Genomic DNA, 19,351 nt, shown 5'->3' with positions numbered 1-19,351 from the left:
CTCAGGTGGATGTCAGAAGAATTGTCCTCTAATGCTTATGCTACAGACATAAAGTAGCCTAAAAGCTAGCCTAAGCTAACATAAGGTGATCAAATTATTTTGTCTCTTATGCTCTCAAGTGCATGTCATTGAACCTTAGAGCCCCTCATTCGTGCGCGACTGTTCTCTCTCCAATGCTACCACAGCAGTTCATCAGCAGCAGAAGTCCGTGTTTGCTATACCAATGGTGTGTCTCTAAGTGGCATCGCCTGCATCATTTGTGGCTGTGATCAGCCTCAAAGCAGGGTCTGTTTTGGGTGGATTTGCTTTTCCCCGTTGCAGGGAAGCATCAGAAGGGGGAGAGAAGATGAAGCTAGAGGAACTTGTCAAGGAATGGGCCGTGCCGCTCACATTGAACTTTGACACTGTCCGTTGGAAGCATGTCTCTCTCAGCTGCAGCGCTGATGTGGTCAACTGAGATATGACAAGATGATCCTGTGGCTGCAGCTTATAGTTCGAGAAGCAATTCTCAGAAGTGAGGAAGTTGGCTGGCTGGCTTGCTGCAAGTCTCAGGCTTCTGCAAGTTTTTGGTGTTGTCACGGATCGATCCTGGTACTTGCTCCAATTCAATGAACAAATTTTGTGAAGTACCTCCCTCAGCAGACGGAGAAGTATCGGATTGTACTCGGCCGAGAGATGCGCAAAGGTTGGAAGTATAGGGTAGTGGAATTGTATTTAACCTACAACATTGAAGACATAGGCTGGTACGGCCATAGAGCATCATGACTTGAGTTAAAAAGGCAGGAAAAGAAATGGCATAACTTTTAACGTGTATTTGAGGTGCTAGACTTTCTCTCGAAACCCAGTACTATGCGTATGGCCATTATCGCGCAATTCTTTAAAACTCCGTTCGTGTCCTTCTATATACGATACGCAGACCCAGGCAACAAGAAGAACACCTGACAAGCCCATGAACAAATAAACACCATCCATGTCTCCATTCTATTCTCTCAATCTTCCCATTCCTCGTCTAGTTGGTCGATCAGCCGGTTCTCGGCATCTCGGTCCTGCTCTCTCCGGCTAGGACTTGAGTGCACTTGTTGGTAGCCACGTCGAATGGCCAAGCGTCGCAGACAGGCCGTGAAGCAGCAAAAACAAAGTTCCTGTAAAGAAAGAAAGCAAATTCCCATCCGTCAGCCCCGTATTCGTATTTTTTTCGCCGTTGTATTTCCCAGTTTTACAGACAACAAAAAATGAAAGGGGCAGAGGCAATATTAAAAGAAATAATGAAACACTCAGGGAGAGTATCGCTCAGGCTTAGAGGAACCAGAAAGGGATTGACGCACGGAGAAAAAGTTCCAGATGCCTGCCCAGAGACTGTAGTTGGGGAGCTGGCGCCAGCCCCGCGCATGCGTGACGGTTCGGTTGTAGAAGATGCCGCCGAGGAAGTAGACGAGGACTGCGATGACGACGATCAGACCGAAGATGCTGCCGGGCCCGACGTTGCCTGGCTTATGCGGCTCGGCGTGGGCGCACGCGTGGAATGATCGGACTTCAAAGAAGTAGGCGCACTCGTCAGGGTCCGTGCCGACGAAGGAGACACTGGCGGAGGTAGAGCCGGGATCTCGGTCGCAGTGGAAAGAGATGGTGGTCGACTTGCGTCTTCGCTTATCTTTAGGCTTGGGCTCCTCCTCCACGGGCTCTTCGGGCTCGGGCTCGGGTGTGTAAGCGGTAAGATCGTTCTCGTCTTCGAGGTAAGAGTCGCGCTGGGCGTCTCGCTTGTAGATAGGTTCCGTCTTGTTAACGTCGGCGCCGCAGGGCGATCCTCCGGTGTACTGAAGAACCAGCTTGCGCCCACGGCTCTGCAAGTTCATCGATTCGAAACTGTGTATCGTATTAGCCGGCGCATTCCTGGCGCATAGATGGACACCCGAGAGTATTGTTCAAACCAACCCTATGGAAAAGACCTCGCCTCCGACCTGGTAATATGCGCTGACGTTCTGCCACAGAGGAGGTTCGACGCCGATGACATTGGTGACGGGCTCAACGACGGCGCCGCAGAGGTTTAGTGTGAAGTTCTTGCCGTAATCATAGCCCTTTGAGAAGTAATCCTTTGTGACGGCGTACTTGGAGGTGTCTTTATCGGGAACGACGGCCATGTCCGGTCGCAGGTCGTAGAAGCCGCCCATGCCGGTGTGTGAAGTTGCGGTGCATGCTGGGACTGGTACGGTGGTTGAAGGTACCTCGGCGATGTCTGCGCTCACGGCAGCAGCTAAGGATAGGACGAATGGTAATGTTTGGAACCGCATTGTGAATGAATCTTCTCGTATCGTCTGAGTGTAGAGAAGAAAGAAGCGAAACAAGTTATAGAGTGAGTCGTGATTGGAATGGAATGTATGTCGTTCCTTCGCAACAGACAGATCTACTGTCGTTGGGTCAAGGTTGCAATAAGACCTGTCATGAAATGAATGTCACCAGAAAGCTGGAGGGATAAATGAACAATGAATCACGTAGAAGAGAACAAAAACAAAGCAACCTCAGAAGAAACAACTGAGAGAGATATTGGCGATGAGAATGAAACGAGAGATAATTGTTAGAGCTTCTCCCTGATTACGCGTTAAACCTCAAACTGTCCTGTCCAGAATTAGTCCGCCCTTGATCTTGTCCCTGTGTTCCTGACATCAGGGGCTTGAAACTGAAGCTCATGATTGGTTGAATCTTCATAAGGTTATCGCTTTGTTAGAGCTTACGGGAAAGGTATTAGTCCGGACGTGGGCATCATCCATTGTCGGGGAATTTGTTACCGATGTCCGTCCACAGGAGCTCTGATTTGCAGACAGTGAAGCAATGCCGAATACGACAGGGGTAACCCGAAAAAGACGGCAGATCCTAGCTCCTTAGATTAAACTAAAAGTTTGGGTAATTTCGTCACGACTCCTGTAGTTCAGGTTGTTTCTTGGCGCATTCTGTTTTGCAAGTTGTTATTGTCTTCTTCAACAGTCTTGTTGCTTAATAGTCTCTGGCAGGTAAATCGCCAGCTTCTTTAAGCTTCGTTCTACCCACAATCTTAACCCGCGCAACTGTTGTTCCTCAATTCACAACCGCAAGTATGGCAGTTAAGCCTAAACAAGCTCCTTCCGAGGAGCAGCACGGCTATGAGTTCTTTGGCCCGTAAGTTCACTCGACAACCTCAACCCAAGTCTCAACTAACACCATTACAGTCCTGGTGCCTTTGTTATCTCATTCTTCCTCCCTGTTCTCGTATACGTCTTCAACTTCGTCTGCAACGACATCTCAGGCTGCCCCGCGCCTTCTCTTCTTCACCCCAAGACTTTCTCCTTAGATGCCTTCAAGCAGGAGGTCGGCTGGCCTCACAATGGAGTCGCCGGTCTTGTTAGCTGGAACGGAACGCTTGCTGTTATTGGATACAATGTGCTGTCTCTGATCCTCTACCGCGTCTTGCCCGCGATTGAGGTTGAGGGTACTGAGCTGCGCTCTGGTGGTAGACTTAACTACCGATTCAACAGTTCGTCGACTCTAACCAAGCCTCAACGATATACCTGCTAACTTCTATTAGCTTTGTACTCTAGCACCTTCACTCTTGCGATCCTCGCCGCCGGAACCATTGCTCAGGGCGCCGAGTTCCCCGTCTGGACCTTCATGTCTGAGAACTTCATCCAGATTCTATCCGCCAACATTATCTACTCATACCTCGTTTCGACTTTCGTTTACGTCCGAAGCTTCAGCGTTAAGGCTGGTAACAAGGAGCTCCGTGAGCTCGCTGCAGGAGGCCACTCAGGAAACATGTTGTACGATTGGTTCATTGGTCGCGAACTGAACCCTCGTGTTGTGATCCCTCTTATCGGCGAGGTTGACCTCAAGGAGTTTCTCGAGCTCCGTCCTGGTATGATGGGCTGGATCATCATGAACTGCTCGTGGTGCGCTCAGCAGTACCGCAACTACGGTTACGTGACTGATAGCTCCATCCTCATCACCGCTGTCCAGGCATTGTATGTCTTCGACTCTTGGTGGAACGAGCCCGCAATTCTGACGACAATGGACATCACCACTGATGGCTTCGGTATGATGCTTGCCTTTGGCGATATCGTCTGGGTGCCTTATGTCTACTCTCTCCAGACCCGATACCTCTCCATCCACCCCGTGTCGCTCGGCCCTCTGGGTCTCGCTGCAATGCTCGGCCTTATTTGTCTTGGCTTTTACATCTTCCGCTCAGCCAACAACGAGAAGAACCGTTTCCGCACTAACCCCAACGACCCCAGAATCTCGCACCTCAAGTACATCCAAACCGAGAAGGGCAGCAAACTGCTTACTACTGGCTGGTGGGGTATGTCCCGACACATCAACTACCTCGGCGATTGGATCCAGTCGTGGCCTTACTGTCTTCCCACCGGTCTTGCGGGCTACCAGATCCTGAGCGCCGGAGCTAACGTCGAGGGCGCGTACGTGATGCGTGACGGTCGTGAGGTTATCCAGGGTGAGGCTAAGGGATGGGGCATGTTGATCACATACTTTTACATCCTGTACTTTGCCATTCTTCTTATTCACCGAGAGCGCCGCGACGACGAGAAGTGCCACCGAAAGTATGGCAAGGACTGGGAGGAGTATCGCAAGATTGTTCGCTCCCGAATCATTCCTGGCATCTACTGATTAATGTATGGAGACAAAAACTGGAGGTTTTAGGAGTAAACGGTCCACGATATTGTGGTGCGATATCGGTCAACCGGTCCTTGAGATGAAGAGGGTATAATGGAGTCAAGTCAATGATGGCATTCATTGATGACTGGGGGAAGTGAATGTCCCTCGAATGAAAATTGCATAAAGAGCTTATGCACCTTCCTGTATAGGAATTAAGCTACTGCGTCATCTAACTAATAACATATGTTCTTTTAAACGTGTGCAGTATGCATACTACCCAAGATTCGTATGTATGTGCTACTGGTGAGATTCAAGACCAACCTCGTGCATGTCCCTGATGCCAAACTCCGGCAACTGCGCCACTTGTAGACGTCTTATGTGTAAACTATGGAACCTCGCTGTGATTCCGAGCAATCCGTAAAGTTTGTAGACCGACATATCACGATAATAACAAGGCACCGCGTGGATATACATCGGTATAATAGGCAAGAAATCCATCATAGGAGTAACGGGCCGCAGTTCCACGGGGGTTCGTCGGACGCAGACGATCGCTCGATAGCTTCGGACTAAGTCGACAGGGGTTCTTAGTTCATCGATGCGGGGAAGAAACAGGGCTCGGGGAGCAAGGGCATCGTGGGGAATGAGGCAGGTTTTTGATGATGAGGCCTGTGGAGGAGTCCTTTTGTCGGCACTTTTAGACGAATTTACCGGTAAGCTACTAAGGTGAGAGACAAAGAGGTTAGTAGTGAACCGCTTAGGGTAAGTTATGAGGCAAATTGTCTTAGAATCTCTATTAGACTTTTGTCCAACGGGCAAATTGGAGTCTGAACTAAAAGTCTAATGTATTGTCATGCGTGAGAAATTTAACTATGCCGATCACGGTTGTTTCTGACCGACCCGAGCTCGAGAACAAGAGACGAAGCTGATCTGTAGTGTAACGTTGGTCTCGGGGATCCATCCTGTCTCTCTACAGAGGTACAGTCTGTGATTTCCACTTCTTTAGTTATCAGATTACTGTTAGTCTCATGATCGAGTCTAAACTCAAACTCCTCATTATCTTTCTTGGTGGACATAGTAATAATCCCTGCTCTTAAATTATTGTTATGCTTCACGGCACGGGAAAACTAAAGAGCATCAACCAGAATATCGTAAGAAAAACAGTCAAGACCATGTGACGTCAAAGACACCCCAGTAAGAATACAACGTCTTGGTCCGCATCAGACGAGTCTGTAATAATTGACAGAGACAAAAGAGAAGGATTCCATTATTTCTCCTCTTCCAACATCAACATATCGGCCCTTTTACCCCACGACCTGGTAGTTCCAATCAACCCAAGAACCCTGCCCCATTGTCCAATCCTAGCCATGATCGACCCTCCAGCGACCGTCGCCCAACGTTGTGGGGTACAGGACGAGAGACACCTTTGATGACGATGTTCTCTTTTTTGCATGGATGTTTTTCTCGGTTCAGAGTATTCTGGTGTGATTAAACTCTGAAGGGAAATGATATACACGCTACAGTGGATATGGAGGTAATTATTTGGGTGAGGCGCAGGCTTAAACTCAAGTTGAGGTAGCATGGATGCATGGAACATAAAGGACCACAACGTCTGTCGTGCTTTGACTTGGGACAGGACAAGCATTGTATAAAAGAAGAACAATTCCCACCTCGTTCTTCTTGTTCATCTCTCTCTTCACGCTGTTCCTCACATCGTGTGTTCTTGACTAGCCTTCCAATATATTGGACTAGTCTATTAATCACCGTCAGTTCCCTTTCCATCCCTCCCTGTCGATCACAACAACGAGGATTCTTGTTCAGTTCAATTACTCACGAGATTCATTGCAGACGCTTTAATATAATTGTATATTATATCTTAGCACACTATGAAGGCCAATTGGCTCGCCGCAGCCGCACTGCTGGCTGCTGGCACTGATGCGGCAGCTGCACCCCAAGTTCCTGGCACTCTCGCGGGCGTCAAGGTAAGCTTTTCATCCCGTCCCAAACTTTTTGCCAGTCAAGATCCATTCTTTTCCAAAACATCCCTCGCATCGATAATTCGACATATTTTCTTCCGTTGGGAAAAGCAGTAAAGGCATCCATTGTCCTTCACTGCTCTCCCTTCTCCACGCGCCTCTTGATCCCCTACACAATGCGCTTCCTTTTCATTGCGTCGCTGGCCGCGACAGTCTCCGGAATTACAGTTGAACTTTCTACTGACACTCGAAAGATCGCGCGCGATAACGACCTGGCTTATTCCCCTCCTCATTATCCCTCTCCATGGATGAACCCTAATGCTCAAGGCTGGGAGGACGCCTATGCCAAGGCCAAGGAGTTTGTTTCTCAGCTCACTCTTTTGGAGAAGGTCAACTTGACCACCGGTGTCGGGTAAGTAATTGAAAGAGTGTGCTCTGTTTCACCCGCAAGCTAACTGTCTGTCTAGTTGGGAAAATGAACGTTGTGTAGGAAACGTTGGATCTATCCCCCGTATGGGCATGCGAGGCCTCTGCCTTCAGGATGGTCCTCTGGGAATCCGCTTCTCCGACTACAACAGTGCTTTCCCTGCCGGTGTCAGTGCTGGTGCCTCTTGGAGCAAGGCTCTGTGGTATGAGCGAGGCAAGTTGATGGGAACTGAGTTCAAGGAGAAGGGTATCGACATTCTCCTCGGTCCTGCTAGTGGCCCTCTCGGTCGTCACGCTGCTGGTGGACGAAACTGGGAAGGCTTCACTGTCGACCCTTACGCCGCTGGTCATGCCATGGCCGAGTCTATTCGAGGTATCCAGGATGCTGGAGTCATCGCTACTGCTAAGCATTACATCGCCAACGAGCAAGAGCACTTCCGTCAGTCCGGCGAGGTGAAGTCTCGCGAGTTCAACATCACCGAGTCCCTGTCTTCCAACATTGATGACAAGACTATGCACGAGCTCTACAACTGGCCCTTCGCTGACGCCGTTCACGCTGGTGTCGGTGCCATCATGTGCTCCTACAACCAGATCAACAACTCTTACGGTTGCCAGAACTCCAAGCTCCTCAATGGAATCCTCAAGGACGAGATGGGCTTCCAGGGTTTCGTCATGAGTGATTGGGCCGCTCAGCACACTGGTGCCGCTTCCGCCGTCGCTGGTCTTGACATGACCATGCCCGGAGACACCGCATTCGACAGCGGCTACAGCTTCTGGGGTGGAAACCTGACCCTCGCTGTTGTCAACGGTACCGTTCCTGCCTGGAGAATTGACGACATGGCTACCCGTATTATGGCTGCTTTCTTCAAGGTTGGCAAGACCGTCGAGGATCTTCCCGAGATCAACTTCTCTTCTTGGACCCGAGACGAGGAAGGCTTCCTCCAGACCTACAGCAAGGAGAACCCAGCCAAGGTTAACCACGGAGTCAACGTCCAGCACGACCACAAGCGTCACATCCGCGAATCCGCCGCCAAGGGAACTGTCCTTCTCAAGAACACCGACGGTGCTCTCCCCCTCAAGAAGCCCAAGTTCCTTGCTGTCATTGGTGAAGACGCTGGTTCCAACCCTGCCGGACCTAACGGTTGCAACGACCGTGGATGCGACAACGGTACTCTTGCCATGTCTTGGGGTTCCGGTACTTCCAACTTCCCTTACTTGATCACTCCCGACCAAGGTATTCAGCGCCAGGCTGTTGAGGACGGTACCCGCTACGAGAGCATTCTCGCCAACAACCAGTGGCCCCAGACCCAGGCTCTTGTCAGCCAACCCAACGTTACCGCTATTGTTTTCGCCAACGCCAACGCTGGTGAGGGTTACATTGAAGTCGACGGCAACTACGGTGACCGTAAGAACCTCACTCTCTGGAAGAACGGAGACGAGCTCATCAAGAACGTTTCCGCAATCTGCCCCAACACTATCGTTGTCCTTCACACCGTTGGCCCTGTCCTCCTGACCGAGTGGCACAACAACCCCAACATCACCGCTATTGTCTGGGCTGGTGTCCCCGGGCAGGAGTCTGGTAACGCTATCGCTGACATTCTCTACGGTAAGACCAGCCCTGGACGTTCCGTCTTCACCTGGGGGCGCACTCAAGAGAGCTACGGTACCGAGGTCCTTTACGAGGCCAACAACGGTGAGGGTGCTCCTCAGGAGGACTTCACTGAGGGTAACTTCATTGACTACCGTCACTTCGACCGTCGATCTCCCAGCACCAACGGAAAGCGAGCTTCCAACGACTCTGCTGCCCCTCTCTACGAGTTCGGTTTCGGTCTGTCTTGGACCACCTTCGAGTACTCTGACCTCGAGGTCAAGCGTGTCAGCAACGCCTCTTACAGCCCTCCTGTTGGCGAGACCATCCCCGCTCCTACCTTCGGTAACTTCAGCACCAACTTGGAAGACTACACTTTCCCCTCCGGCATCCGATACCTCTACCGATTCATCTACCCCTACCTCAACACCTCTTCTTCCGCTGAGGAGGCTTCCGGTGATGTTGAGGGTCGCTTCGGTGCCACTGCTGAGGAGTTCCTGCCCCCTAACGCTGTCAACGGTTCCGCTCAGCCCCGTCTTCCCTCTTCTGGTGCTCCCGGTGGTAACCCCCAGCTCTGGGACGTTCTTTACACTGTCACCGCCACCATCAAGAACACTGGTGACGCCACATCCGATGAGGTTCCCCAACTCTATGTCGGTCTTGGTGGTGAGAACGAGCCTGTCCGCGTCCTTCGTGGCTTCGAGCGTCTCGAGAACATTGCCCCTGGCGAGAGCGCCAAGTTCACCGCTCAGCTCACCCGCCGTGACCTGAGCAACTGGGACGTCAACTCCCAGAACTGGGTGATCACTGATCACGCCAAGAAGATCTGGGTCGGCAGCAGCTCTCGTAACCTGCCTCTCAGCGCGACTCTGTAGAATGGAGACGGATTGGTGGATTATGATTCTTGCAGCTGAAAGGTGTACTACCGAGATGTAAATGGTAGCGTAGCCTTGTGCCAGTTACGTCAGTGGCCAGCATAATTAGTTTTATGAAATATTGAACATAAATTTTCATTCACACATGATGTATCCCCTGCCATTGTTCTGTTTGTGATGACTGGCACTGATAGCCATTCTCGGTAGGTATCAGAAGAATTATCCTCTAAGGCTTAGGCTACACAAACAAAGTAGACTAACTACTAGTCTAAATTTGCATAAGATAATCAAATTCTTTTATCTCTTAGGTTCCTAGTGGCTAATTCTTCTGATACCCTGACGCCATTCTGCTTTCGATTTTGACTTGCTCGGCGCATGTGGGAGTAGCTGTTGCTCTGCGATTTTATTCTGAAGGGAATCATGACGCTTTCCAAGGTTCCTCGCGCGTACCTGGAGTCGGGTGAGATGAAAGAAGGAATTGTTTCGAGGAAGCGGTTACGCTGGACATATCTCCAAGTTGAATGATTACTTCTCGGTGACTTGAACGTGTAGATAGAATACGCGTTTGCGTACACGAGGAAGTATATGTCACCAAGGTTGCACCGCTCGTAGCGGGCCTGGTTGGGCTCATCCCAACGATCGCCGTTGCTGGCGCCTGCCAGCGTACTTCGAAGACACGGAAGGCTGGGCATATCGCAGAACCAGGACTCATGACAATGCAATAATGTCATTACAGCAGTCCATAGATCACCATCCATAAAGGTATGCCATCAATAGATTAATACCCCCATACAGTTCTATAGGCTCCCTGACTCAACTCGCAGAGCCCTCCCGCGCCCGCCGTCGATGCGGCATCAGAGGACATGTATGTTTCGTACCGCCTTTCCCCCTTTTGCGCCTCATTTCTAAGAACTACGCATCGATATGCATCCGACGTGGCAAAGCCCTTGAGGTTCGGCCAGCAGTAGAAACCCTGCCGACATGTTGGTTGTCTTGATGGTTGCACGGGGAGATTGCCCCGTCTTCTGAGACCAGCAGTCCCTTATTCCTTTGAGGTTGTAGGACCGCATGTGAGCTTCATTCAGCATCATGTACTGTCTTGGTGGTCGGCAACCCTGGGCAGTAGGTGAAAATCGCAGGTCTTTATAAACAAAATAGAAGATCCTCGCGGAGACCTTCTTAACCAAACGCCGACTGCAGAGACACCTAAAAGAATGAGACTCAAAGGTTTCCTCAATAAACTCATAGATGTCATTATGCCGAACTCCTCTCCAATTGGCATTGACTAAGAAGGTCTTCGCAAGGATCTTCCATTCCGCGTACACGGTCTTACGCTGTTTACTCGGTGCCTGCTACTGCTGCGTTGAGCAAGACATAGGTAGTAGAAGGAGCGCGCATATCTTCTCATTATGCTTGACGATGGCGTTTGAGGAGGTCGAAAGAGGGTGGCCGAAGTCGGTAGGAGAAATAGTTATCCTTCTAAGGAAGGTAACTCGTTGAGTTGAACGTCATTTCGATGGTTATCTAGTACATCAGATGTTAGTTACGGGAAGAAAGTGGCCGGATGGGAACAATTGAAGCTTTTTATAAATGATAGGTAAGCTTATGCTAGGGTAGTGTAAAACGAAAAGGATGTCGTCGAGGTACCAGGAGCATTACTCTGGATGTGAAACTTTGATGATGGAAATCTTATTATGTTTGACCTGGGCGTATCAATGAACCGCTTGGTGTCCTTAGGCTCGGAAAGGTCAACCAATACCTGAAGCTGATAGATACCATGCCCAATGTAATGCTGCATGAAGAGGTCGATACCCGAATGCCACGGAGTTTATTAAGGGCTGGGGTCTGTGTTTGACGAAGAGACATAAAAGAACCGAGGGATATCACCAACTATAGTACTTTGATGGTTCCGTTGTGGAGACCCCACAAAGTGCTGTAATCTGCGACTTCACAATGTCAGTGTTCGGAATGTTCTTATCGCTTCGACTGAACGACGCGATGAGTCTTGGTCTGATGGGCACAAGCCATGGGTATAAGAATCCGCTCCATTATTGGGAGGGCTGACCGTACGAGAAGGAGAACCCCCGAATTTTGCCTCTCAGCATTATCTGTGGATAGGGTGTAGTTGTCGTCGTCGTCGGCGTCGGTATGTTGTAAGTTGGAGTTCGAAGTAGAAGGTAACGATTAGGATCGCATATCAGTCAGTCTGGGTCGTCAATCCAGCTAGAATCAGTGGTTGAGCCTATAGCTAACGGTAGACTTTGACCCATACCAATTATAAAGCTGTTTAGGCCTGAATTGATGGAAGGCAATAGTGCCGTTGTCTCCGGGGAGAGAATCCGTATAAGTATCGGCAGATGGACTTCGAGGGCTGTGGAGAAAAGAGTTGGGATCCTAGAGGGAATAGAGCCCAGAACCAGTCTCAAATATCAAGGGGTAGCGGAGGAAACTGGGATTGACAAAACGTTAGTAAGGATCAGAGGAGAAGTACAACACGTTCTTGCCGCATCATTATCACGGAGAATAGAGAACGAGAATTATGGCCTGTATTGTAACACAGATCATCGGCGCAAGAGCCTGATCGGCTACTAGTTAACGGATAGGTATAGTCTTCCGCTCTACTCATTTGATATGAACAGCCGAGCTCTCGATGCCGATATCATTTCTGCAACGAAAACGCAACCCTCACTTATCAAGGGTAGATACACACGCCTCAGTGTTTCCAATGCCCGCTTCGCATAGAGCTCAGCCATTCCTTGCTTCCCCGCTTCAGGAAGTCATCATTGTAGCATGATAGCCATTAGTATCAAATCCAACTGGGCATGACTAGTAGTAACATCCGCATCAAGACGCGACTCGCAAGAATAGCCCTTCTAGGATATCCACAAGCAACGAACCTTTGACCTTTGTATACCCCTGCTGCAGCTATGAGCTATCTCTAGTCCTGAATCTTGGCTTTCGGCTTCGGTGACTTGGGCGTGGTAGGTCGGACAGTCATGCACAGGCCCCTTCTTCTGACTTCATACGCAACGACTACCTGATTCGATGATGAGAGCTTTTTCTTACAATGCTTGCACCTTTGCACTTCCGGCTTGAACTTCGGCAGTCCCATGAACAGAAAGTTCTCGGCAATGTGGCTGGCCTGGTTGTGAGTGGCCGGTGGCAGATGGTAATTCACAAGCATTGGGGCTGTTTCTAAGACAAACGACGTCAGCCGAAGCATGTCCACGTGGGGTTGTGTATCACCCCCTGAGACACGCATCTTGAATCAGGAAGTCCGGACGACGCGCAGAGCATACCTATGAAGTTGAATAATTGTTGGAATAGTTTGTAATGTTGGTTAGCAGAGATTTGAAGGTCTTTGCACATGAACAATTGTTGTGATCCATAACTTGAGGGGAGTTGAGTTCATATCAGGTGAATTGAGATCTGCCGGTAAAGCAACATGGCCACAAGCCTGTGTATGTACTTCGGTAACGCTCCGTCGTCACTAAGGAAGTGTCCATCCTGCTAAGTATCAGCCGTCCCATTCCATGAATTACACATAGCGGTGCTTCCGAAGCGGATTAAAACATGCGATTGTCGTCCGGTTAGAGTGCTCGTACATTCTCTCCGCTCTAGCTTGATCAATTCTCGCAGATCAACAGAGGTATTTTGGAGCCAAGGCAGTGTATAGCTAAGCATGAGCTGTCGATCAACGACACATTACCTGCTGATGGGATAAATTTGTTTCGAGTGGTCAGGCGATCAGAGGGAGAAACTGCTGCCGAGAAGAGCACGCCAACGTCTTCGTGCTACGTGATATGTTTGCGTGTATTGCTTGTCAGAAGCCAAGTGCAAACATACCGACCGACGCAAGGAGGAGTACTGAAAGGTTGTGCAATCGGACCGAAGATCGTTCTCAATAGTAGCATCCGCTGAGATATGCCTATCATTCAGATCACCTGGGTGCACAATCGCTTATAGAAGGAATTGTCTGGCTGGCGATTCCGTCGTTTCGATCGTATACCGCGTTCAACACCCCAGTTCTCGACAGACAAGCAGCGGTAGATCCCAAGTTGGTAAACTTTGCGAAGATAGATGAAGGTACATTGTGCAATGATCAAGGTGATATTTAAATGCAATTGGGATCCCACTTTCGAAAATATCGCAGGCCATCGAGAGACGAGACAAGTGACGGAGGACTCGGTGCCTGTCAACGGTCAGTGAGTCACTGACTTGCTTGCCCAGGTGAGTACCATACCTTTCCGTGTCTGATGTTGAGTTTGCGTATGACTGATATGCATCGAAAGCAGTGCTTGCGAGTGAGGGTATCGTGGTGGGCCAAGCTGCGGTTTTCCTGCAACAGATCAGTGCACGTTGTTACTTGCTCGTCTAGTAGCTCGATCTTGTACCTCTGTTGAATCAGGGCGAACCATGGCTCACCAGCCTGCCTACTGACGATGGTTCGCATTTGTGGCCCTCTCATGCAGGAAGCTTTCCATCCTGATCTTTGTCTTTCGTCGCGGCGATCGCATCGCTACAGTGACGGGTTCCTCGGTCGCAAGGGCAAGGTTAACCTTTGCTAGACTTCGTGGGACCCTATCTGCTGTCAGGTCAGATGCCTTGCCGACTTACCTCTGTCAGCGTTGGCATCTTGTATTTGCCATAACACAGCAGCAGTAAGTCTGCCTTGTATCTTGCAATTATCTGCCGCTAATAGAGGTGACAGTATACGAGACAAACTGGAAGTGCCAGGTATGATCACGCAACATGCCACCTTTCAAGATTGGTTACGGCATGCTCGTTCTTCGTGGTGAAGATTGCGACATGATGTTGCGTGGAGATCGGCGACACAGACGACACAATGCGGCTCTGGGCGATGGACTTGGTATGAGTAAAGATTCGGAAGAACATGGTGTTGTTTGTTACAGCCTTCCGTTTTATTGGGCCTGAAATTCGAAGCACCCATAGTCTGGGAAGGAAGGGGGAGGCAGTCAAAGTTTACGAGTTAGAGGGAAGGTGGAACTGGCGGCCTGAAGGAAGGCGCTGTTTGGGCTACTGCATTAGGCTAAGGAGTCAACTGATTCTCTTCATTTCCTTTACCAACATAGTCAATACAAGCAAATTACGCCTCTACCTGCCTATTCACCGTGCTCAGTCCAATGCTTCCTATACAACAATTATTCGACTTTTATGGCCATATTAACATGTTTCAAATGTTCTGGAAAGTGCCAGTTGATATCAGATGTCGGTTCCAAGAGTTCTTCCACTATCTGAGTCTCTCTAACACCTGATAATTTATTTCGGGGCCTCGAGCTGATCCAGATGACGACTCCTAACCTCAAGGCTGGGTTCTCGACTACCGCCATATGTTTTGGGCAAATCGGGCTCAATCCATTATTAACAATCTACAGAGCCTCAATCTGTCATAGCAGCATTTCAAGGTCAGTGGTCGACAGAAAACCTCCGATATCGTCACCGCCTGTCTGCACCACAGCCTGTGCACCTGGAGCACGAAAGCAGTTCGGTATTACATGGCTTAGTCTACAGCTTTTAGGCATCATACTAAAAGGGAGCCACAGGCCTCCGAATACACTTTCAAGCGACAGTTTGGCGTCTGTACCTCCTCCGAACAAGCACCTTCCATCGTGATCTTTGTCCGCCGTGTTCGCGGCGCGCAAACAGTGCGCGATATCGCCCGCTTCGCCTGACCAGCTCCTTGGGAAAGAGCCTCACGATGACAAGGATTTCTGTTGTTCGATCCGAAATTCTTCGGATTTGACGTGATGACAGCCGTGTCTTACAGGAAGAGGCAAAGCAGAGGGCACAATAATGCAATGCACAAGGTGCAACGGCGGGTAAACCAGAGCTCTTGTCATCACCCAATGCTGTCGTCTGTTTGGCTGACGACATCTCACTTCATGGAGCTGGAAGTCGTCCGTAAAAGTCTCAAGGTGGCTTGAAAAGACACAGATTAGAGACGAGAATATAGCTGACTTGTTTGTAGTGTTTGACAGAAGTAGACACAGATTACGATTCCAATTGGTACATCGCAGCTGAAGTCATACGCAAATAGCGATACTAAGCAGAGGGATGGCGATGCAAACTATGACGTTACGAACGAAAATTTGAACAAGATCGCATGGTGGCGATTGTTGAACTTCAGGAGCATAGGTCGTTACATCGTGAGTTTGGCTCCTTGCTACGGGCTTACTGCGGATAGTTGACACATGCTAGAAGCAAGAAAAAGGCAACCATACTCGCTGGACCCTTTCTATTCAGCCTTATGATCATTTGATCATACCGCTCAGGAGGTAACCAAGCTCCAAGAAATGACCAGGCGCATCGGCTTCAGGGAAGTGTAACGATCAGTGGAAACCCACGTTTATGGAGGGCGATGCGAGCAAAACAACCAACGTGTGACTGAAGTTGTTATAAACATATTTAGCCGAGACTCGCTTGCGGCTGGATCCGTTGGGGAGGCGTCCAAGGCATTCTTGAAGCTCATGGTTGCAATTATATAAAGCTCAGAGACGCCGCACCTCATCACCCATTTTCCATCAATTTTCATACCTGCATCATTGACCTTTTATACACCATCACGGTCGATATCAACTATACAATTCAGCATAATCCCTATCAGCACACCGCTTATAGTCCATACCACACCATCATGAGCAGATCCAGTTACAGTCCCAGCAGTCGCAGTTCCTACCATCCGCGCGTGAAGTGTGCCAAGGGACGTTGCAACAAGGAAACAATTAAGTTCCAGAATAGTGGTAATGGGAAGTATTCCATGTTCTGCAGTAGTCGTAAGTGCATCACCCAGCTACCGAGCGAAAGTAGTAACAAGTCTTTAGACAGCTGCCATGCTGGCTATGAATGCAAGAAACAAGCCGAAAAGGATGGAAAGTTCTGCAGCGAACGTAAGTAGTCCACTTAGTTGGCCCGAGGCCAGTTACTAACTTGAATAGATGCCCAGTGTCGCCATTTCGGGTGTGGGAAAAAGGTTATGCAGGAGGATACCTCGTTCATGTACTCCAAGATGAAAGGGACAACTCCTGCCCAGGAGTGGTGGTTCTGCTCTGACCGTAATGCCCCTATCTATCAAGGCGCCAACAGGGCAACTAACCTGGCATAGATCGTTGCAAGACCAAAGACTGCTGGGGACATCGTCGCAGTTCCAACACTAAATACTGTGATGAGCACGCTGACCAGAACCAATGCGAGGTTCCAGACTGTTCTTCAGATCGGACCTCAAAGCACTATTGTGATAAGCACTCTTGTCAGCAACCAAACTGTACAAGGCACACTTTTGCTTCAGGCAGGGATACGGAAAGGTGTCGTCGCCATCAGCCTTGTGCCTCATCAGGCTGCACCCAGCATGTCGACTTGGACGCCAACAATTCTCCAGAGGAGTTTTGCATATACCATTGTAGATGTTACATGAGAGGATGCAACGCTATCGTCCAGACAGGATCTACATTTTGTGCTGAGCACGAGTGTTATGTGCAGAACTGTCGTCGAGGGAGAGACCTTGATCGGGCTTCTGACACCAAGTATTGTAACAGACGTATGTGCCTATCTATCTTGACATTTCCTAGCTAACAATCCGGCTTAGATCGGTGCTGTGTCATGAACTGCAGGAATTCTATCAGGGACTCTAACGGCTATAGCGGGCGTCTTTGTTCCTGGCATACCTGTCAGCGGGCGGGTTGTTCTGAACGAAGCCGAACAGACAATTCCAATTCTCCCTATTGTCTAACTCATCGCTGTGTCAATAGGAGTTGTCTTGGAGAGGCCAAGATTCCCAATGGCTATTGCTTACAGGAAGCATGCGCATTGCCTTACTGCGGCTTACCCAAGACAAGCCCGCTTGAAAGCTACTGCATCAATCACTGCCCTCCGCCAGCTCAGACTTCTCACTCCACTTCACCTACTATAGGCGTTTCTCGCTCAAGCAGCAGACACAACAGCCCTGGTAGCAACCAAGGAACACATTGGTTATCATGGGCCCCCCATTTACCACAACGCATGTCTGTGGTTGTTGAGAACTCCCCAATAACAGGGTCTAGAGACCAATACTATGCTCAGGCGGATAGGCAGTTTAGATACCAAAGAAGGGGATGTTAGCCTTGATTCTGCGTACAAGACTAAGGCGCGGAATCTCGAGGTTTCTTTCACCGATGTATTTGGAGTCGTTTCTCAGCAAATGATAGACAAGGGGAGGAATGGGACTTCGCTCTTTTCAAGCATAGTTTGGATTTTGTTCTAGCTATCTGGAAGGGATAATGTTCATTGACTTTTCTTTAGTTACTAGCATACGCATGAAATGTCAATCAGTGGTGGCAGATACCCGAAATTCGATTTTGTTGCAGCAATGCCATGTTCACATTGCCACGTCTTCTAGATCCCGGGAACTAACTGAGTGTACTCATCCGTAAGGCTGTCTGTCACTCTTAGGGGCATAAGGAATCAAATATTGGTGGTTGTAGACACTTTTGTGTCAAATCAGTTCTTCACCGAAATTCTCTGTACATAATAAACTTGAATCCGTTACTTTATGAAAAAACCGGTTCTTTCAAAATGTTCTTTCTTCCTCTCAAAAACCCTTTTCCAGCCGTCGAAGAATGTCATACATGAAAATTGCCATCTCGTTCTCTCATAACGCTTTTCCAAAACACCGAGAAGCTTTTGCTTCTTGTACATGATATGGCCCTTTCCCCCACATGAATCCATGTATTGAGTGTGCAGTTTGTGATGAATGAGGTGATGACTGAGTAGTTAATATGATGAATGAGGTGAGGAATGAGATGTAGTAGTGTAGAGTAACTCAGCTGAGCTTACTCGATGAATATGTAATGATGAGACAGAGACGTGCAGAGTGATTAACTTGAGTGGTACCCGTGATAACAGCATCCTCTCTTGTGGGATTAAATCTCAGATGAGCGTGATTGATGGTTACGTCGTGAATAAGACATTGCTGTGTAGAGCTATGAAGGCTTGATTGAGTGTCCCCTGTCAATGGCAGCTTCAACTTACTCTAAAGTCCCAGCAGGTGACGTCCTTCATCAAGCATCGCATCATGAATTCTGAGAGTCTCCATGTCTCGAGCAAACTCAGCTTCAGAAACTCGAATCTTGATTCGCAGCTTCGCGTAGTGCATAGCGGCCTCGATACTGTCGTACCAGCCAGCGCCATCTCTACTGCGATTGTAGTTTCTGAGAACAAGATGCATCTTGATGCAGAACCGCGTGAGATGAGACATCTCGCCCCAAGTTGACTTGTCGGGGTTGTCGCGGGTGTAGCTCGTGCTGTTGAACATGCACAGTGCAAACATGCCGAGGAGGTCCTTATAGTCTGGGTCCATGATGCAGGTCACGGGCTGATGTTTGTACCAGTCGACCCAGAGCTCATTCATTGCAGCTTGGACAGCAGGCAAGCCGTCCAGCGTCGTGAAGAAGTCTCGTAGGGTGATGGCAGCCCAGAGGTAGTGACCGTGTTCTTCTTCTCGAGTCTCAGGGAAGAGAACCATTTCGATTGTTGAGGGTATGTAAGACAAGTCTGTGGGTTGTTAGGATAGAGCGCAAGCTGTATCCGAAGATGAGACAAACCTGTTCTGACTTATCTTCACGCAGAGTAGAATGATTTTCTGAGACAAATTTGTCTGTAGACAGTACAGAAGTCTGAGCTGTGAGCTGTTCTGACTCGATTGTACAGAGAGTAGAATGATTGTTTGTAGATGTCAATGACTTCTCTCGACACTGTAGAAAGTGGAGAGTTTGTTTGTATGTAGACGCAGATGAGTTTTCACAGTGTCTCTGTGTAGAGTAGCGTGCTTGTATAGAACTTGTTTGTACAGTGGTTGTTTG

General features: G+C 49.1%; 7 protein-coding genes across 7 annotated transcripts; 3 read left to right on the top strand and 4 right to left on the bottom strand.

Moving 5' to 3' along the window:
- Positions 1 to 792: 792 nt before the first annotated feature.
- On the bottom strand, positions 793 to 2,607 carry B0J16DRAFT_336774 (mannose-6-phosphate receptor binding domain-containing protein). The gene is made up of 2 exons (XM_046127279.1): positions 1,933 to 2,607; positions 793 to 1,863 (listed from the first exon to the last, which is right to left on the bottom strand). The coding sequence occupies exons 1-2, from the start codon at positions 2,286 to 2,288 to the stop codon at positions 1,275 to 1,277; spliced, it is 945 nt and encodes a 314-aa protein (XP_045984184.1). The 5' UTR covers positions 2,289 to 2,607; the 3' UTR covers positions 793 to 1,274.
- Positions 2,608 to 2,828: 221 nt separating this feature from the next.
- Positions 2,829 to 4,877, top strand: B0J16DRAFT_336773 (Delta(14)-sterol reductase). The gene is made up of 3 exons (XM_046127278.1): positions 2,829 to 3,150; positions 3,201 to 3,505; positions 3,557 to 4,877. Exons 1-3 carry the CDS (start codon positions 3,089 to 3,091, stop codon positions 4,645 to 4,647), a joined length of 1,458 nt encoding a protein of 485 aa, XP_045984183.1. The 5' UTR covers positions 2,829 to 3,088; the 3' UTR covers positions 4,648 to 4,877.
- Positions 4,878 to 6,518: 1,641 nt separating this feature from the next.
- Positions 6,519 to 9,497, top strand: B0J16DRAFT_382149 (glycosyl hydrolase family 3 N terminal domain-containing protein; the record flags this gene model as incomplete). Its single annotated transcript, XM_046131218.1, has 3 exons — positions 6,519 to 6,614; positions 6,863 to 7,020; positions 7,076 to 9,497. The coding sequence occupies 3 exons, from the start codon at positions 6,519 to 6,521 to the stop codon at positions 9,495 to 9,497; spliced, it is 2,676 nt and encodes an 891-aa protein (XP_045984182.1).
- A 2,542-nt stretch (positions 9,498 to 12,039) lies between these two features.
- B0J16DRAFT_336771 (uncharacterized protein) lies at positions 12,040 to 12,737 on the bottom strand. Its single transcript, XM_046127277.1, has one exon. The coding sequence runs from the start codon at positions 12,718 to 12,720 to the stop codon at positions 12,436 to 12,438; it is 285 nt and encodes a 94-aa protein (XP_045984181.1). The 5' UTR covers positions 12,721 to 12,737; the 3' UTR covers positions 12,040 to 12,435.
- Positions 12,738 to 13,432: 695 nt separating this feature from the next.
- B0J16DRAFT_317935 (uncharacterized protein) lies at positions 13,433 to 14,393 on the bottom strand (the record flags this gene model as incomplete). The annotated part of the gene is made up of 5 exons (XM_046125404.1): positions 13,433 to 13,689; positions 13,741 to 13,836; positions 13,939 to 14,082; positions 14,115 to 14,221; positions 14,257 to 14,393. 5 exons carry the CDS (start codon positions 14,391 to 14,393, stop codon positions 13,433 to 13,435), a joined length of 741 nt encoding a protein of 246 aa, XP_045984180.1.
- A 1,432-nt stretch (positions 14,394 to 15,825) lies between these two features.
- On the top strand, positions 15,826 to 18,013 carry B0J16DRAFT_90014 (uncharacterized protein). The gene is made up of 5 exons (XM_046134656.1): positions 15,826 to 16,291; positions 16,340 to 16,405; positions 16,454 to 16,570; positions 16,621 to 17,052; positions 17,101 to 18,013. The coding sequence occupies exons 1-5, from the start codon at positions 16,153 to 16,155 to the stop codon at positions 17,610 to 17,612; spliced, it is 1,266 nt and encodes a 421-aa protein (XP_045984179.1). The 5' UTR covers positions 15,826 to 16,152; the 3' UTR covers positions 17,613 to 18,013.
- A 509-nt stretch (positions 18,014 to 18,522) lies between these two features.
- Positions 18,523 to 19,014, bottom strand: B0J16DRAFT_317933 (uncharacterized protein; the record flags this gene model as incomplete). The annotated part of the gene is made up of 1 exon (XM_046125403.1): positions 18,523 to 19,014. The coding sequence occupies one exon, from the start codon at positions 19,012 to 19,014 to the stop codon at positions 18,523 to 18,525; it is 492 nt and encodes a 163-aa protein (XP_045984178.1).
- Positions 19,015 to 19,351: the final 337 nt, after the last annotated feature.

The sequence above is a fragment of the Fusarium flagelliforme genome (genome assembly GCF_020744385.1).
Source record: "Fusarium flagelliforme strain FIESC 12 MPI-CAGE-AA-0113 chromosome Unknown B0J16scaffold_3, whole genome shotgun sequence".
NCBI lineage: Eukaryota > Fungi > Ascomycota > Sordariomycetes > Hypocreales > Nectriaceae > Fusarium > Fusarium flagelliforme.
This window is presented reverse-complemented; position numbering and strand designations above follow the sequence as displayed.

What these genes read in the sequence shown, in the direction of transcription:
- B0J16DRAFT_336771 (XM_046127277.1), bottom strand. Translation starts at nt 12,720, where the DNA reads ATGCTTCGGCTGACGTCGTTTGTCTTAGAAACAGCCCCAATGCTTGTG.
- B0J16DRAFT_90014 (XM_046134656.1), top strand. Translation starts at nt 16,153, where the DNA reads ATGAGCAGATCCAGTTACAGTCCCAGCAGTCGCAGTTCCTACCATCCG. An exon ending in TTCCATGTTCTGCAGTAGTC is followed by an intron (nt 16,292 to 16,339) that starts GTAAGTGCATCA and finishes ACAAGTCTTTAG; the next exon opens with ACAGCTGCCATGCTGGCTAT. An exon ending in CACCAAGTATTGTAACAGAC is followed by an intron (nt 17,053 to 17,100) that starts GTATGTGCCTAT and finishes AATCCGGCTTAG; the next exon opens with ATCGGTGCTGTGTCATGAAC.
- B0J16DRAFT_336774 (XM_046127279.1), bottom strand. Translation starts at nt 2,288, where the DNA reads ATGCGGTTCCAAACATTACCATTCGTCCTATCCTTAGCTGCTGCCGTG. An exon ending in GGCGAGGTCTTTTCCATAGG is followed by an intron (nt 1,864 to 1,932) that starts GTTGGTTTGAAC and finishes TACGATACACAG; the next exon opens with TTTCGAATCGATGAACTTGC.
- B0J16DRAFT_336773 (XM_046127278.1), top strand. Translation starts at nt 3,089, where the DNA reads ATGGCAGTTAAGCCTAAACAAGCTCCTTCCGAGGAGCAGCACGGCTAT. An exon ending in GGCTATGAGTTCTTTGGCCC is followed by an intron (nt 3,151 to 3,200) that starts GTAAGTTCACTC and finishes ACACCATTACAG; the next exon opens with TCCTGGTGCCTTTGTTATCT. An exon ending in ACTTAACTACCGATTCAACA is followed by an intron (nt 3,506 to 3,556) that starts GTTCGTCGACTC and finishes AACTTCTATTAG; the next exon opens with CTTTGTACTCTAGCACCTTC.